Source organism: Podarcis erhardii (genome assembly GCF_964252035.2).
Source record: "Podarcis erhardii genome assembly, chromosome: 2".
NCBI lineage: Eukaryota > Metazoa > Chordata > Lepidosauria > Squamata > Lacertidae > Podarcis > Podarcis erhardii.
The window spans coordinates 52,693,472-52,710,401 of NC_138498.1; the positions used below are offsets into that span (position 1 = coordinate 52,693,472).

Genomic DNA, 16,930 nt, shown 5'->3' on the forward strand with positions numbered 1-16,930 from the left:
CTTGATTGTGAGTTCCCCTGCTTCTGCCAGACGGGCTCTTTCCAGTAAAGGAAGGGGCCCTAATTGGCAGAGACTTGTGCTGACAGCAGGCCTGTGGAGGCTGGGCTTTCTTGACATGACAGTAAGTCTGGCAGGCCCCTGGTAGCCCCCCCCCCCCACCGCGCCAGCTTAGCCATCTGAGGCCTGGGGCAATTGTACCCCACTCCTGCACAGGCCTGGCTGGCAGAAGAGAGGGAAATTTCCCGATTCCATACCCCGCTGCCAGTCTCAGCACAGCTCCCTATTCTGTCTCAGAGGGTTCCCCAACCCTCCAAAACACATTGTACAGAAACAAAGGGAGCTGCAAGGGAGAAGGAACTACCAATGAAAATTGCCTCTTCCCATATGTAGGATCTTAGGATCCAAGTCATTGTAGAAATTACTATGGCAAATTCTGGATGTTTACAATTGTACCAACAAGGCAGCCTAGGAAATTTACTTCTATCTCTCAGAGAAATACTTCTTTGATTAGTAAACCACCAGTGCTTCCTTATGCAAAGTCCTGACCGCTATCTGGTGTAAAGGAGCTTTTCCACATACCTGTGATGCTTGCTGCCCTCACAAGCTGTGCTAGAAAGAATTTTTCTTACGTCCTTCATCGTTCCTTTCTCTGCCTCCTTTCCCCCCCACTATTATTTGTTATTAATATATATCAAATTAATATATCAAAATAATATATCAAAATAGGTGCCTTTGTTTCTATTTCAGCATGGTGTGGACTTGAGTTGCGCAGCTACCTTCAGTTAGTATAGTGAGAATCAGGTGATGTCAAGATTGCACAGGATGTAGGTGAGCAGTGGTGCCTCTTGCTCTGCAATCTGCATTTTAAAGAGCCAAGAGGGAAATATGATTGTGCATTGTATTCATTCATTGCTTCTCTTGCAGTGACTTTTTTAGGTTTCAGTCCAAAAATGGGTTGGTCTCCTTGAATACCACTTCTATTACTTGAACATATTTCTCCTGTTACTTGAATATATTTTCCTCTCTGATGATGTAACCAAGTCGCTGGCTGGCTTAAAGAGGAGGGGAATTCAACATCATGCTTATATTATTTTTTTGCTTTTACACTCTTGCTGCCCAATAGAAAGGACAGACTTTCGGCATTAAGCGCAAGCTGAATCTACAAACTTAGCTTCGAAAGTCAGATTTGTCTAATGTGGTTTTTCACACATTGTCCAACCACTTTAACTCTGTAGTAAGCCTGGGAAATATTCTGATAAAGCCATCAGAGAGGCTTATCGGCCATGCCTGCAAAAGGTTCAGAGCAAATCTTCAGTGTACATGTTCAGTGCATGCACACACATACATGCATTCCCAAATACTATTCTAGCCAAACCTCCAAATTAGTGAAACTGAACGAACACAGTAGATAAAGTGTAATAATAGTTGGCATGTGTGTTTCAAAACAAGAATTCCCATGACCTGTAGCAGAGTGAGGAATATTTTTTTCTGTTATAAAATGATTTTGGATATAGTTCCACAAACTTATGCAGAGCACAGTCTTCAACCACAATGGTCTGCATTTCGTCCTGCTAAAAAAAGCCAGCTAGTGCTTTGCAGGTTGCATCTATTTAGGATGCAATCCTTTTCAAGCATTTTCTTAGAAAATGTTCCCTGGACCTTTTCAGCACACATGTAGTCTTTTTCAAGTAGCATGGCACTTCTTTGCAGCTTACAGAGGTCACCAGTTTGCATAGGAAGCCAGTAAGATCGAAGGTCTGGAGTTGCACAGGTTAGTTCACACCAAGAATGGACACCGGAAACCCCAGTAACTTTTGTGCCTTTTTTGGTGTGTGGCAGGGGACTGCTTTCCTAATTTCTGGGACCACAGGAGACTCCTCCATAGATGTGCCTCTCCTGTGATAACAATAAATGGGCTCCTGATTGGCACATAGATTGCATTTTGTTTAGCTAGGGAGATGACTCAAGGGTTTGCATTTGAATATAACCTTCTGTTTTTCCGCTAGGCAACTCAGTAACCCCAGCGTTTTAGCCTCCCGTACTCTTCCTGAGTGAGTACCTCATTGGTGTTCTGTTCTACTTAATGAGATTAATATGCCCGTCCCAAATAGTGCTACATCCTTGTTTGCTGGTCGCCTGCTCTCCTCCTCTCTTGAGAAACTTCCTCTGCTTAATTTCAATTAGCTTTTGAAACTGGAATTAAAAGGGAGGAGCAGACTGGTTCTGATTGGTGTTCCTGTTCCTCAGTTCCGAGTGTGGCCAACCAGTAAGTTAAAAGCCAGAGGAGTAAAGGACACTGGAAGAGTGTGCTTATCTTCATTTTATCTGTTTGACAGATGTTAATTGCTTAGTCACTTAATAATCAGTAGGCATTTAAAACAAACACTTTATTCATCCTGCTTAGAATAGGTGTTTGGTCAGCTTCATAAAGATTCATGTTCAAGTTTTGGAGAATAACTTCCTTTGTTTTTGTTTTTTTCCATTCTTACATGAGTCATACCTATGGAGAAAGATTGCATTATGGGACAGTAATATTTACACACCTTTCCTGCAGTGTAGCATAGGGCTAAGAGACTGAGCTATTAACTGGGAAGGCCTTGGTTTGAATTGTGCCTCTGCTATGAACTCCCTGGTTAACCTTAGGTAAATCACTCTGGTCTCAGCCACAGCCCCCTGCCATCTGCAGTATGGACAAGAATGATACTGGCTTACATTACAGGGGTGCCACAAAGACTACAACTAGATAATGTGTGCGAAGTGCTTTGAACATTTGAAATTGCTATACAGGTGTTAAGTATGTATTGTTATTGCTTCTGCAAAGGAAAAAAATTGCGTAACTTGTACTTTCCTCACACAGTTCATGATGCAGTTATGAAGGTTTAGCTGGCTTCAAAATGTATAACAAAACTATGAAGGTTCATTGGTGCTTACCAATGGGCAGGACTGGCCATTCCACTAGAAGCAATTATTCTCAGGAAGTAGATGTTGGGAGTGGCAGCAGCCACAGCCCCTTTCCCTCGCCTCTTGAGCTCCTGGCAATTCCTCTCTGTCAGAGATCAGTGCCACAGGCCTGAACGAGCCTACTTCCCTCAGGCGCACTGGAGGATGCCATACCGTTGCCAGTGTTGACGTAAGATTCAACTGCCAGTCCATTCAGCTTCTGTACATGAAATGGAGGGGTGGGCCTCAGGGCACCATCTTGTCTTCTGCCTCAGGCAGCAAAATGTCTTGGGCTGGCCCTGGTATTTGTGGTAACTGACGGGAACTTTCGGCTTGCTGTTTTGGGAGAGTATTCCTGTTGCTGTGCTGCATTGTCCACAAGTCGTCACAATTCTGTGGTGGAGTTCTGCAGCGTTGTGCTCTATGCTCCCACCCACACAAAATGAACTAAGTGAGCAAGATGCGGTAAAGAGAACAGGGAGAGTATTTGTGTCCCCTGTGGCTCTTTCCCTTCACTCTACAAAGTAATGGAGTCCTGCTGCATAATGAAGTATTTCATTAAAGCTGCCTCATTTACTTTGTTTTTGGTTACATTTTTTTATTTCAAGCAGTATTATTATAGTGTATAAATACAATTATTTGTATAAAAAATATAAATGATTCTGGTGTTTTTGCATAGTACTGGCAAGGTGAGGAGGAGAGGGGCCTACAACTGTGCCTGTAATTACCCGTGTGATAAGCAACATTGGAATGTGCTTCACAATGCAGAGCACCATGAAAGAGTACTTTGGCCCTTATGTTCTGGCTTTTTGAGTTGTAGCTCTATGTGACAGTGTGGTGTAGTGGTTAGAGTGCTGAATTAGGACCTGGGAGACCAGGGTTCAAATCCCCACTCAGCCATGAAGCTCACTGGGACAATTACTCGCTCTCAGCCTAACTTAACACACAAAGAGTTTTTGTGAGCATAAAATGGGGAGAAGAGAACTATGTACACCACACAGAGCTCCTTGGCGTACAGGTGGGATATAAATGCAATAAAGCTAGTGTGATGGGATGATGAGCTGCTTGTGCGTAAAAGCTTAGTCCCTCAGAGCTTGGGCATGGTTCTCAAAACTCTGTCTTAAGCGGAGCCCCTTAAACATGACTCCCTTAATTGCTGGCAGAATCCGACAGTGGGCGTTTGCGGAATCTGCTCCAACATAAAAGTTCCTTAACGGAAACGCGTCTTCGGGATTCTCGGCGCGACAGTTTCCGGCGAGGAGTGGGGGGGTCCTGAGACTTCTCCACTGTTTTCACTAGAAGTCTCTCGGAGCCCTCCCTCCGACTCACTTTCTCTCTGAGCTCCTTCCCTCCCCCTGCTGGTACCTTCCTCTGCTGCCGAGTCTCTCTTAGCGTCCGAGAGCCCTTCCACCGCCTGCCTTTCCGATGGCAGTTCCCTGACAGCTTGAAAATCCAAAATGTCTATCTCATTGGAAACTCTTTATACTGTCGAATCAGTGGTCCATCGTGCTCAGACCCTTGTGCCATCCTGTCTACACAAACTGGCTGTGGCTCTCAGGACTTCAGGCATTTTTCTCAACTGTCTCTGAAGATGATGATGATAATGATGGTAATTTATTTCTACCCCACCCATCTGACTGGGTTTCTCCAGCCACTCTGGGCGACTGCCAACAGATGAAAAACGGAATAAAACATCACACATTGAAAACTTCCCTAAGATGATGTGGGTTGAACCTGGGGTCTTCTGTATACAAAACATACAGTTTACCACTGAACTGTGGCCCTTCTCCATCTTTTTCCTTAGGTGTATTGGATTAGATATAACTGGCCAATGGAATTGGACAGTTTTTAGAACTCCGAAAAAACTCTTCCCTTCAGTTGAAGAAAAATATGTTTTAAATGTCACACTTTTAAAAGGAAATGAAACAGCAGTGTGAAAGATGTTGGCATCTTCTGCAAATTCTGACCCATCATTGTCTACACACAAAAAAACTGGCAGAGCAGCATTATATAAAAAAGTGTGACAGGGCAATTTGGAATAAAATATTCTCCCCCCCCCTCCTCTCGACCTATGTGATGCCGTAAGTCCTTTTAAACCTTCAAAAAATCTTGAAATGATCTTTCTGCACCTTATTCCAGAAGTGTTAGTCTTGGGTGGCAAAAATCACGAAGTGTCTTGTGGCAGCTTAAAAGGCTAACATGCTTATTATGGCATAATCTTCCATGGACTAGACGGCACCAGGTGGCATAAATAAAATTTGTTAAGTTTTTAAAGTAGCAACGCTCCCTGTTGTTTTTGTCCTTTTTTCTTCTGTACTCAGCACATGATTTTAAAAATGAACTGTGACTTTTTAACCCACTCCTCCCCTTTTCCTTCATTCCTTTGGACTAGGATGTGGAAGGGGTTGCCTGAATTATGTGGCCTGCTTCTGTTTGATTCTAAACAACAAGAAGAACAATCAGTCAATCAATTAATCAAGCACATAAAAGCACAACTACAGACACACTAAGCAGGATTTGTTATCCAATTTTGTTGGCTTTTGTGTGAAGGTCTGAAATAGAAAAAGTGGCAGTGGATTCTGTAAAACTGTGAAATTATCTTGCTCCTTTAAACCTAGAACAGCAACTTCTTTCTTAATATTGGTCATTGTGCTGTTGCACATTGTTTGTAACAATAATTAAGTGCTAAGTCATAAGACAGAAGCTATCCAAGTAGGCTTCTGCTTGTAAATGGGTTTTTTTGCTGTAGCTGATGCCACAGTTTGATTTCTCCTGTATGACTCACTTTAGAAAGTCATCGTGGGGATGTGTGAAAAAATAAAGGGAATATTTTAAGATAATAAATAACTTTGTGTGTTCTGTGTAATCTGAATAACAAATGTTGCACTTTTAGTGTGTGCTGGGGACGGGGAGTTAAAATTAAGGAGGGCTCCCCACTGCTCTATTTGGGAGGAGATGAGTAATTATCATCTGGTGGCTCCTCGGAAAACTATTTCAAACCTGCAAAAGTTTTAAATTTGGAAGCTAGAATGTCAAGGCCTTCAAGTGATTGAAGTATTGGGGAATCAGTTACACAAACTGAACATCCATATTGGAACTCTGGAGGAAGCTAGACCAGCACAACACAGGTTAGTTGGTCTTGCCTGTAACTCATCTCACTTCCTATAGAGGATTGATGGACTTGGCTGTGCTCTGTCCCCCTGCCCATAAGAAGAGTTCAGTGATGGTGGGAAGAAAATAACCTCACTGGCCTATGACCAATATATGCTTTTAATGTCAGAATGACCTCATGAGCCAAGTGACCATTCCTGTGTCTGCAGTGAGGTCAAATGCAACCTCAGAAGCAAACATTATAAGGTATTGGACTTTTAAGAGGCTATTCAGTAGGCTGTCTAATGGGAGCCAGAAAAAGATATCTGAAGGCAGCTCAGGGAGGACCATTCAGTTCTTGCAATAATGTTGGATTATCAGTGAGTTAAGACAAAGGTGTTGCTCTTCCAAGGGTCTGCTCTCCTGTCCCTGCTATATTGTGGTATTAACAAGCAGCTTTTAGTTGGTAATTGCCAATACTCATTACCATCACTTTTCATTCTGCATTCTTGGCATTTCCTGGCACTACAGGGTCACCAGGTAGACATTACTTATGCTAAGTCCAGCCAACCAAGCTTCCTGGCTCTTCTCAACAGAGAGCGCACACTAGCTTGGAAAGGGGCATAAGATCCAAGATGGATGAAAAGATTCCTTTGTAAACATAATTTAAGATACTTTGATATCCAGTGAGTGGGAAGCTCTGGCAAATGATAGGACCAAGTGACAGCACAGACTCTTGAGTGGCCGCACAGAATGATAGAGTCCTTGAACAGCAACGTGAGTAGAGTTGACAGCAGCACGTCTACTAGAGAGGTGCATAGATGTTGCACATCTAGTCAGTCTTTTCTCACCTGGGATTGGCACCTGCAGCCTCTAGAAAAAAACACGTCTCTGATCCAAGTCATCCAAAGGGAAGTTCCAATCTTGGTAGCTTCCACTAAGGCTACAGGTACAGATCATGCATGCAACTACATACAGAGCTGTTTGGTGCATCTAGCTGCTCGGCAGGGCAAATTTAAGTATGACCATGTTACCTTGCAAATCCATCCAGTAGGAGTGCTAGCAACCACCATGGGGTAAAAGGTTGATTGATGTTACCTTCTGTAGAGTGCATAGGAGAGGAACCTTTTATGGTTTTATTTTAAGCTTGAGTAATCTAGCCATCTCTCTGAGAGAACGTGGTGCTCTTGCCAGGCCCATGGTATTGTTTTTGGCTGTTCTAACTGTTTAGGATTTGAGTGCCTGTGACCTAGCATTACTAAAGAAGCAAAGATAAATTATCCTGTGGTCATTGTTTCAGAGCAGTGACCCAAGGAAAAGTTGGAACTCGCTCGTTATTAAATAATACGCTAGTCAACATGCTTGATGGGTGTGATTAAATGTTGTCCTTTCCTAAAAGGTATTGAAGGGTTGGGTGGGTTTAATTTGCTTAGCCTCGGAACCTGTTTTCAGTGCTGTGCCTTAGCTCAGGGGTGAGGAACCTCCTGTTCCATTGGCCTAACTAGTTCCAATATAAGCCCCCCCCCCCAAAAAAAAACCACCTCCCCTTTGCCAACTTGCCCTGCACCTGACATATGTGGTGTCAGGTGCAAGGCAGGTAAGGGTATGGCTCCAAAGGAACAACTAGGAGCTTAAAATGAGTTCCAGATTGTTCCTGTGCAAGCAGGCCTTCTTTGTTGATGGTGCCTTTTGGGTGCTCCCTTACTTTGCAAGTATAGATAATGATCTTATCATTGGTGCTTGCAAAGAGTTGTGCCTTTGACCACAACAGTTTGATTTCAAACTGTGTAGCTAAAGGAAAAGGAGTCACCTGGCATTGTTGTATCATTGTGTGATTGACAATCCTGTTTCTGGATCCAGTTCTATACCCATTTCATCAGAATAAATTGGAAAACAGTGAATGCCCTTGAATATGTGCAGAGTCCTATAACTGGACTAACTATGGAGTAACTAGAGTCCTATAGTTGGGATTTTGGGGTGGGGGATAGATCTGCAGGTCAAATGGTGCAAATTCCCAGATCAGAATCCCTTATTTTGTGAACTAAGCATATGGATTTGTGCATGCACCATGTACTACAGTCTTGACTTCCCTGTATGGATTCTCTCCTACTTCCCTTCATTTCCACCCCTGGATTTGTGTGTTGGGTAAAGAAAATAGCTGTGAGATTGAATTTGTAAAAGCATTGGCCTTTCCTGCGTATAATCTCAGATATATCATGAGAACTTTTATTAGTTTTCATAACTAAAGATATTGACATTGGAGGAAGGAAGTTTGCAGGTACCTCCCAATATCCTTTCCAAAAGCATTGTTACATGGTGAGCTAGTATAGATAATGAAGCTGAAAGGTCAAAAGTTTATTTATTTATTTTGGCCTGTAGTAGAATAGCCTTTTAGGAACTGCTATTTAAAAAATAGCAACAAGAAGCTCTCTATATCCAGTCCTTCCTATTCCTATACCGTCATACGGCTACAGAGAATGCCCTTTTTATGCATCTTGCTATTTTAACTTCATTTTCCAGTGTCTTCAACTGGTTGGCCTTATATAGTGTGAAAAATGAATGCTTGGCTTCAGTTTTAGCTTGTTTAATAAGCTAAAAATCACTGAAGGGCATAATTTACTGTGTTTGAAAGGATCTTTTAATAGAACCAGAGGCTCCAAATTGACAATGTTCAATAGGCAGCCCCCCCAACATATGGCACAATGCAGGGCCATTCACCCATTCACCCATATCAAACCTCCTCCATATCAACCCACACTACATTATGTTGAGAGCAGGTGCACTGCAGAAAGGTATCCGCAGAGCAAACTGAGTGACTCAGTTCCTATTTTTTATTCAGGAGCTGGCAAAGTCGTATTTTCTTCTGTAATGTGTGTTGTGTGTGTGTGTGTGAGAGAGAGTGTGTGTGTGTGAGAGAGAGAGAGCGAGAGAGAGAGAGAGAGAGCGCCATATCAGTTGCTGAAGGATGAGAGAATTTAGCATTAATAACAGTGCATCATAAAAGTCTTGTGACCTTTTTGTGGATTAGAGCCACTTCATCAGATATGTGGAATGTTATCAGATGGATGGGGTGGAGAATCTCTGGGGCTCCCAACTCCCATCAGCCCCAGCCAGCATGGCCCACGGTCCAGGATGATGGCACTAATAGTCTGGAGAGTCACAGCTTTCCTGTCCCTGGTGCTGGGAAATAAATATGTTAGCTGTGAGGTCAGAGGCAAAGTGAAATGCAATAAATTCAGGTAGTTGTGATTATGTTAAAGGATAAATGTATGTATAATAACGATGTATAATAGTTGTATTGACTATTCACCAAGCAGTGTTAAACGCAAATTATTTCATTTGTCAACACTTGTCAGATTTTTAAACAAAAAACAATTTTCAGAGTGACATTCAACCATGTTGGTCTGCTTGTAGAAGCAGACTTCTCCTTCTTTTCCTCCCCTTGCAGCCCCCTGCATATCCCCAAAATCTGCTGCAGAGAGTGGGGGTCTCGTTGACTCCTGCTCATTCAATTGAATATCTTTAATTGTGTGTGGTATATTTTAATTAAGCATCTTTAAATTAAAAATCAGTCTTCTTTCAGGCATCATGTAGTGTAATCTTCTGTGAGATGAGATTACACACACATTTAATGTTGTCCCAGGCAGCTGTTTTTTTAACCCAGTTTTTTTAACCCAGTTATGGTTAACATAGCGCCATTTGTCATGCGGACATGGGCCTAAACTGAACCAGTTCAGATGTCTTATTGACCAAAGTATGCCCCTTGTTTGTGCATATTCTCCCTCCTCCCCACACACCCCACCCCAGTGCTGGCAGTAAATGCATCCTTTGGCCGAAACAGTCTCCTAGTGTGGCTTTACTGGGCATTCTGGAGTATGTAGTTTAAACTATGCATTAACACCTGGAATGTTGGGCACCAGTATTTTGCTTTCTAGGTACATAACTGGATTTGCAGTGTGGAAAAAATGTAGTCTTTTTGTGAGCCTTTTCAGAAAATGTAGCAGTCCTATTTCTCTACTTCATCTCCCTGTGAATGAAATATCTTTAAGTAATAGAAATTTCCAGAAGGCGAGGGCGGGGCAATCCTTCTTTTAGCCAGTACAGTGGTACCTTGGTTTACAACCATAATCTGTTCCGGAGGTCTGTTTGTAAACCAAAACAGGTTGTAACCCAAGACGCACTTTCACCAATGGGGCCTCCAAAATTTTTTTGTTCATAATCCAAAAAAAAATAATGAGTTGTAATAAAAAAAAAAGTTCCAAACCGGGACACGTACTTCCTGGTTTGATGTGTTTGTAAACCAAAATGTATGCAAACCAAGGTACCACTGTATATTTGAGGCTGGAGGCTAGGATTGAAAATTTTTTGTTAGATCAGATTGCAATGACCTTCAAATGCATAAGCATTGGTATTTCTCTTCTGGTTCCATTCAGTGGTTCCTGTAAAGAACGGGTTCGGTGTATTTGCCCCCAAATTTGAATAGATTTCCTGAACAGAATGTTTTGAATTAGTTTCAGACTTGATGATGTTCACTTATATTAAGTTCTGCTTCGTTCTCTCATAGTGTCATGCTTGCCCATCATCATCATCATCATCATCATCATCATCATCATCATTATTATTATCAATTTTATTCTTTACTTCCTAAACCACTGTCTGAATGTTAGCTACATATAAAGTGATTAAAAACAGTTAAAAACACAGACACATTTAAAACAAGTCTACAACCCTAACAAGTGGGCATGAGGTAAAGATCCATTTATCCAGCTGGCAAAGCCTTTCTGAACAAAAATACCTTCAGCCATTTCTGGAAATGGCAGATAGTGAGCTTCCATCATATCTGTTTCACAGAACAGGGGCAGCCACACTAAAAAGCCCTGCTGTGAGGTACTGCAGAAGAGGCTTTTGAGACCTTTGGAAGTTGCAGGAGAAATTCTCCTGCAGACTGCAGCGATCTACTGGGGAAAATGGATAAGGCTGCCTCTCAAGTGCCTTTTACTTCTGCTGGTGCCAGGCAACCATGCTCTCGTAACAGGGCTTTTTTTTTGTTTTGTTAGGATGTGGTCTGTATACCCAGATATAAAAATATATTCATTGTCTAATTTGGCTTAGGTAGGTTGAATATTCCTGGTGTTTTCATCTTGGAACCGATTGGCGATTGTACTGATGTATGGACTATGCTGCTGCATAACTGATTTATTGACTTAACTTGCAGAGTCAGTCTCCGAAGTGATGGCGTGTGCAACTATTTTCAAGACTGTTACACATAATTGTAGCCTCCTGCCTTCCCATGCTTATATGCCTCCCACCACCTATAAACAACAGAGGTGTCAGCAGATTTGGGAAAACCCCAAAGTTTGTAGGTACTTAACTCCCTCCCAACCCGCCTGTGCCCCCCCCCTTAAAGCAACTGCATGAAAACTCAATGGGTCATTTGTTGCTGTTCATTTTTTCTGTGGGGGAGCATCATGTAATCCTGCGAGGAGAATTGGACTGATTGTTTCTCCCACCTCCTACTGCCCAAACATAGTGCTTGTCTCCTCATCCGTTGCATGTGAGAACTAGCCCTAAGTGGGCATGTTGTAAATGGGTGTCAGCTAATTTACACCTGAAATTTTTATCCTTAGCTTGGACAGTTGTGGAAGAGGAAATGTGCCTTGCTCTGACTGTATATTCCATCTCTCACATACTGTAAGGGCCAAACTAGATGAGATGCCATTCACACAATTGTTTAAATAGCTTTAAAAAGTACCGTATTTTTTGCTCTATAAGACTCACTTTTTCCCTCCTAAAAAGTTAGGGGAAATGTGTGTGCGTCTTATGGAGTGAATGCAGGCTGTGCAGCTATCACAGAAGCCAGAACAGCAAGAGGGATTGCTGCTTTCACTGCGCAGCGATCCCTCTTGCTGTTCTGGCTTCTGAGATTCAGAATATTTTTTTTCTTGTTTTTCTCCTCCAAAGTCTTGTGGTCTGGTGCGTCTTATAGAGCGAAAAATACGGTACATAGCAGACTTGACAGGCTCATGAACCATATCAGGACTCTGGGGAGTAGGGGGATGTTAACCCTTTGCTTCCTGCTGTGATTCTGATCTGGATCTGGGCCTCTACACCTGCTATCTGCACTGGAAGAAAGGCTTCCTTTGTTACAAATTGGGGCTTTCTTCCAATGCCCGTCCACTCCATGCAAAAAGAATAACAACAGAACAAATCCAAACATCCAGTTCTTATCCCTGATTGTTTAAAAAAATAATAGCTGTGGATTCAACTTGTTCTTTGTTCACTTTTTTCATCTGTTTGGTTTCTGTGTTTAACAATATTTTGCCTATACCTGAAGTGCCTCTCAGTTCTAGAGTGCTTTGTACAATATAACACAGTGTGATTGAGGTTGTGGGTAGAGGAAACCTGTGGTTCAAACTAATAGACTGAATATACCGCAGTGAAAACTTTTCCTCTCCCGTAGTTCCGCTAACAACTGCACATTTTTGTAAATTTATCTGTTAAATTTTTTCCCATCTCCATCCCTGTCCACCCCCCTGAACACACACCTCAGCTTTGTTTGAGAACTTGTGGAGTGTAGGTGGCTAAGGAATTTCATTTCTCTTCAGTGACTCACCACTGGAATGATTCACTTGTGTATGGAGAGAAAAACGACCCTGAGAGGCAATTAAGTGGCAGGCTGTGCTCAGAATGCTTCGACTGTGTGGCATACGCACAAACCCGCGCCCCTTTCATTTCTGAAAGCTGCTACCCTTGCCTCTGTTGCTCTCCTACCTCTGTGGTGGAGGTATGCCCTAGTGAGCGGGTTGTGCATCACTTTTCTTAAGAGGTGGTGGCCATGTACATCTTTGAGAGGCATGTTGCTGATCGCACTGCAGCATTCTACCAGATTTAGCAAGCTGAGGTGTTTGCTCAAGCAGCCCAAGCACAGACCTGACCCCAAGGTTTGCAGAAGTACAAAAAGAATCTGTAGATGGGGGGGGGGGAGGACCCATAAAAGATAAAAACAGTGGACCCAGTAGGATGACTGTTGGGAGGGGTGAGGGAACTAAAAACTGGTCAAAGCAGAAGGGAATGGCGTATCCTGGAAAAAGGGCATATCTGGCTGGCTGGAACCATGAATAGAAGCTTTCAACAATGCCACCTTTTGTTGCACTTGCCAAGGGTAGATTTTAAGATTAAGATATACTTGATTTCAGAGGAATCAATTGCCTTTGTTTCTGCCTGAGCCACTGTCCTGGGCATTTTTTTTCTGATTGGGAGGTGGCAGAGCCAGAGCAGTAACGCATGCAGCATTGCATAAAGCAGCCTCCGTTGGGGAGTTCTGTCACGATCTGATGTGATCAGGCAGATAGTGGGACTCAGTAGAGTTGCCTGGTCTCTGTGGCGGCTAATTAGAAGGAGGCAAGGCCAGAGCAATGAGTCATGCAGGCTCCCAGCAGACACTGTCCGCTGTGAATGGCTGCTTTGAGTTCATAGCATCCAGCAAAATTATTTCACAAATTTATTTCTTTGTGGCAGATGAGTATTCCTTGGTGCAAAGTTTGAGAGTTGCACTAGGTTAGAATAGTGATGAGGGTATTAGTCTTAAAAAGTTTGATTCTCAGCTCTGACCATGATGGTCACAGATTCGCCCCTCCGCAAGGTGTCAGTTCTTTCTCAATATCAATGCTGGTTTTCTTCCCAAGTGGTGAGCTTCCAGCACAAACAGCATGGCTGACTAGCAGGACTATGGGATTTGGAGTTCAACAGCACCTGGAGGGCCACAGGTTAGATACTCCTGCTCTAATGGGTTTTAGGTGCTCCCTGGGGTCATGTGCAGAGGAAACTGAAGAGCACTTTCCCCAGGACAAATAATGTCACATGGTAACACTGCTGTTTATAATGCAGTTGTACTGAAAAGGGTGAAAGAAAAGGAGAAATATATTGCTATATAGCTGGCAGGTGTTTCTAGCTTGCCACATTTGTGGAGATAAGTAGATAGACCACTGGTCAACTTAATTACTTTTTTTAAAAAAAAATCCTTTATAAATATATGAATTCTCTTAATACATGTAACATAATGTCTTTACCCCCTTAAATCTGTTTTCCCCTCCACTGCCCTGCCAGTGACATTCTACAGATGATAGTCATTTAAGACAATTTAAATAAAAAGTTCTGAGAAGAAACTTCCTTATTTCCAGAGAAGACATCATCCTTCTCATTAAACCACCCCAACCCCGAAATGTTGACAACACATTTTAAAATCTTGCAGTGGGCTGTCTCTCCCTCCAAGAACACACTTCCTTTTATAGTATCCACATAGTGTTATTTTTACAGCCTTCAGCCTGGAGCTATTTCCTGTTTCCAATTATTTAGTTACACGCCAAAGCCCCTCTCTTTCTCCTCCTGGCTTCCTTGCCAAGTTTGCCAAGGCATTATTGTCATTTCAGTGAGACGACGCCAGTGCTGAGGTTTTAATGGGCTGTGAGCAGGAAGTTTAGCTATTTCCTCTGCCTGTGAGGCCATGATGTCATGAGCTGCTATGGGGCTCTTTATCATATGCTGCTGTTGCTGTGGTCTGTGTGGAAAGAATGTAAACAGTGCTTTCCAGATGTTCCCAGGGAAGCTGCGGGTCCATAAATGGGCCATTTTGTTCAGGAATATTATAAATGAGGGGAAAGATGAATCAGGCTGTAAAATATGTATAGCTCTGAAAATGTCAGATGCTACAGGCTTTGTTGAGGTGGTAAAGTCCTCGTGTCTCTGTGGTGTGTGTGTGATCTGTTTGTAAGGAACCACACACGCATACAATTGTGTCATGCTAGAAGGCTGAAAGGGATTCTTTTTTCCAGTCTGATTAAACTCTTCACACCGAAGTGCTTTCAGATGCAGGGCTCTCTTTTGACACCTAAAAATGGGGTCTTGTGTTTGGAACCAACATGAATTGAGTAAGCTATCTCCAGCTGTCCATTCTACTTCCATACTGTTACAATGTTTATAGATCAATTTCTGTGGCTTGCAATGGATAAAATACTGCTAAAAATAGCAGAACAAGAAAATATACAAGACCCATTTAGAACAGTAGAGGATAATAGCATCCACTGACTACCATTTCAGCTTGAAATTCTTCCTAGAAGCAACCATAGGGGTTTCCTGGGTAGGTGGTGGTAGATTATTACACAGCCTATAGACCAGAGGGATTGATTGTCAGGTATCCTCCGTTTAGTCAGGGTTGAGAGTGAGACACAGGGAAAAGAATAGGAATTCTCCTTCTCCCTCCCTCAGTTTCCTTCCCGTCAAACTTTAGCTAGTAGTAATTGCAAACTAGTTCACTTACATAACTGAGTGAAAAGATGTTTTTTGCACTCTGGTGTAAAATGAGAAATAATGTTGTTGGAAAACTTAATGGAAAAATTCTAAGCATCATTCAGCTCTGTTGACTGTGTATAGTGAAATGCTCCACCTGTTTTATAGCATTTTTGTATGTGTGTTTTTCCAGGCTTGACATCTACAGGAAGGTGCCAAAAGACCTTACGCAGCCAACCTTTACAGGAGCAATTAGTAAGTATCCGTGTGTGCATTTGCCTTTGCAAATCTCTGCTCGGTTCCTTTTTGCTCCTTGATTTAAACAGTATGATTTCCCCTCTAGAGGTCATTACCATAATTCAGCAGATTTGTAACAGAAAAGCTTGCTGTGATTTTGTACTGAATGGGTAATAAGATAACTGGAAGAGCCAGCATGGATGCCCAGGCAGTATATTGGTCTCAGACCTGGGAGACCCTTCTGAATCGTGCCATGTTGGGCGGCCTTTGGAAAGTATTTTGGATGCTGGGGTGAAAGCAACTAAGTTCCTCCCACCCAGAAAATTAAACTCAAGGTACAAGGCTGTGTAACAAAAGCCATATTGCTCTTTATAGCTAGAAAGTGACAGTCAGAGTCCCTTTTTTGTCCCCAGCCTTTGTCAGCAGATTGCATGGTTTGGGACTGACACCCTCTTCTCTTGGGACCTCATCTCCTTCCTTCTTTGCAAGGTTAAATATTATTGGCTGAGTAATGCAATTTCACACCATCATTGCTAGTAAGCATGTTGCATGTATCAGTATACACACTGAGCTGATCCTGCCAAGCCTGTAATTAGATGCCTATTATTGCTTTCCTGTTACACACCTGTTTCCTTTAACTGTGTAGGTGAACCCCAAGTTTACTTACTCCCCTAGTTGGGTTCATTAGCCCTGTATATCCTTGCTGATGCAGACAGAATCACATCCCTAGAACTTAGTAATGCTGAATCATTAAGGAAGCAATATGAAATAGCATAGAAGAGTCACTTGACAGAAGATGAGATGCTCTACCAAATATTTAGTGGTGACAGGCCATTTTACGTTAGAATGTCACTGTCTGCTCCCTTTCCTCCCTTTCCTCTAAAATTTAGATTGCTGCTTTCACCATACTGCAACTGTTCATATGTATCATATGGTTTAGGAGAAGAACATTACTTGAGTTACTGCTTCACATAACGTGTCTATGCTGTGGTTAGGAAGACAAATTCCAGAACTGTTATCCGTGATAAGTGCTAGTTGTAGTGAGACCCTCCAAACTGATTAAGGTGACAGGAAGGGAGCATACAGATCCCTATTTTACTTCTGCACCCAGCCCCCCCAACAAACCAAACCAACCCCCACAAGGGACGTGTTGGCAGCAGTGGTGCTGTGATGGCAGCCACAATAGTTGCTGCAACATCTTGGCTGTTTTGTTTTCCTCTCATTTTTTTTACAGAGCAGGTGCAAAGTTCAAGACAGTTGCGCTGACCACCTTTATTTTCCAGAGTGCCAGATAGCACTAGTGAACATGATTGCCTGGAATTTTACTCCTCGAGAGTGCAACTGTTTTGTGAAATGTTTAAAAGGAAAAGGGGGGAAA

At 42.5% G+C, this 16,930-nt stretch overlaps 1 protein-coding gene across 1 annotated transcript in view; it reads left to right on the forward strand.

Moving 5' to 3' along the window:
* The window catches only part of ERGIC1 (endoplasmic reticulum-golgi intermediate compartment 1), a 74,636-nt gene that overhangs the window by 9,184 nt on the left and 48,522 nt on the right, over positions 1–16,930 (forward strand). Inside the window, exon 2 of the mRNA XM_081852182.1 lies at positions 15,509–15,570. Within this exon, the coding sequence (XP_081708308.1) occupies positions 15,509–15,570 (62 nt within the window). The remainder of the gene's footprint in view (positions 1–15,508; positions 15,571–16,930) is intronic.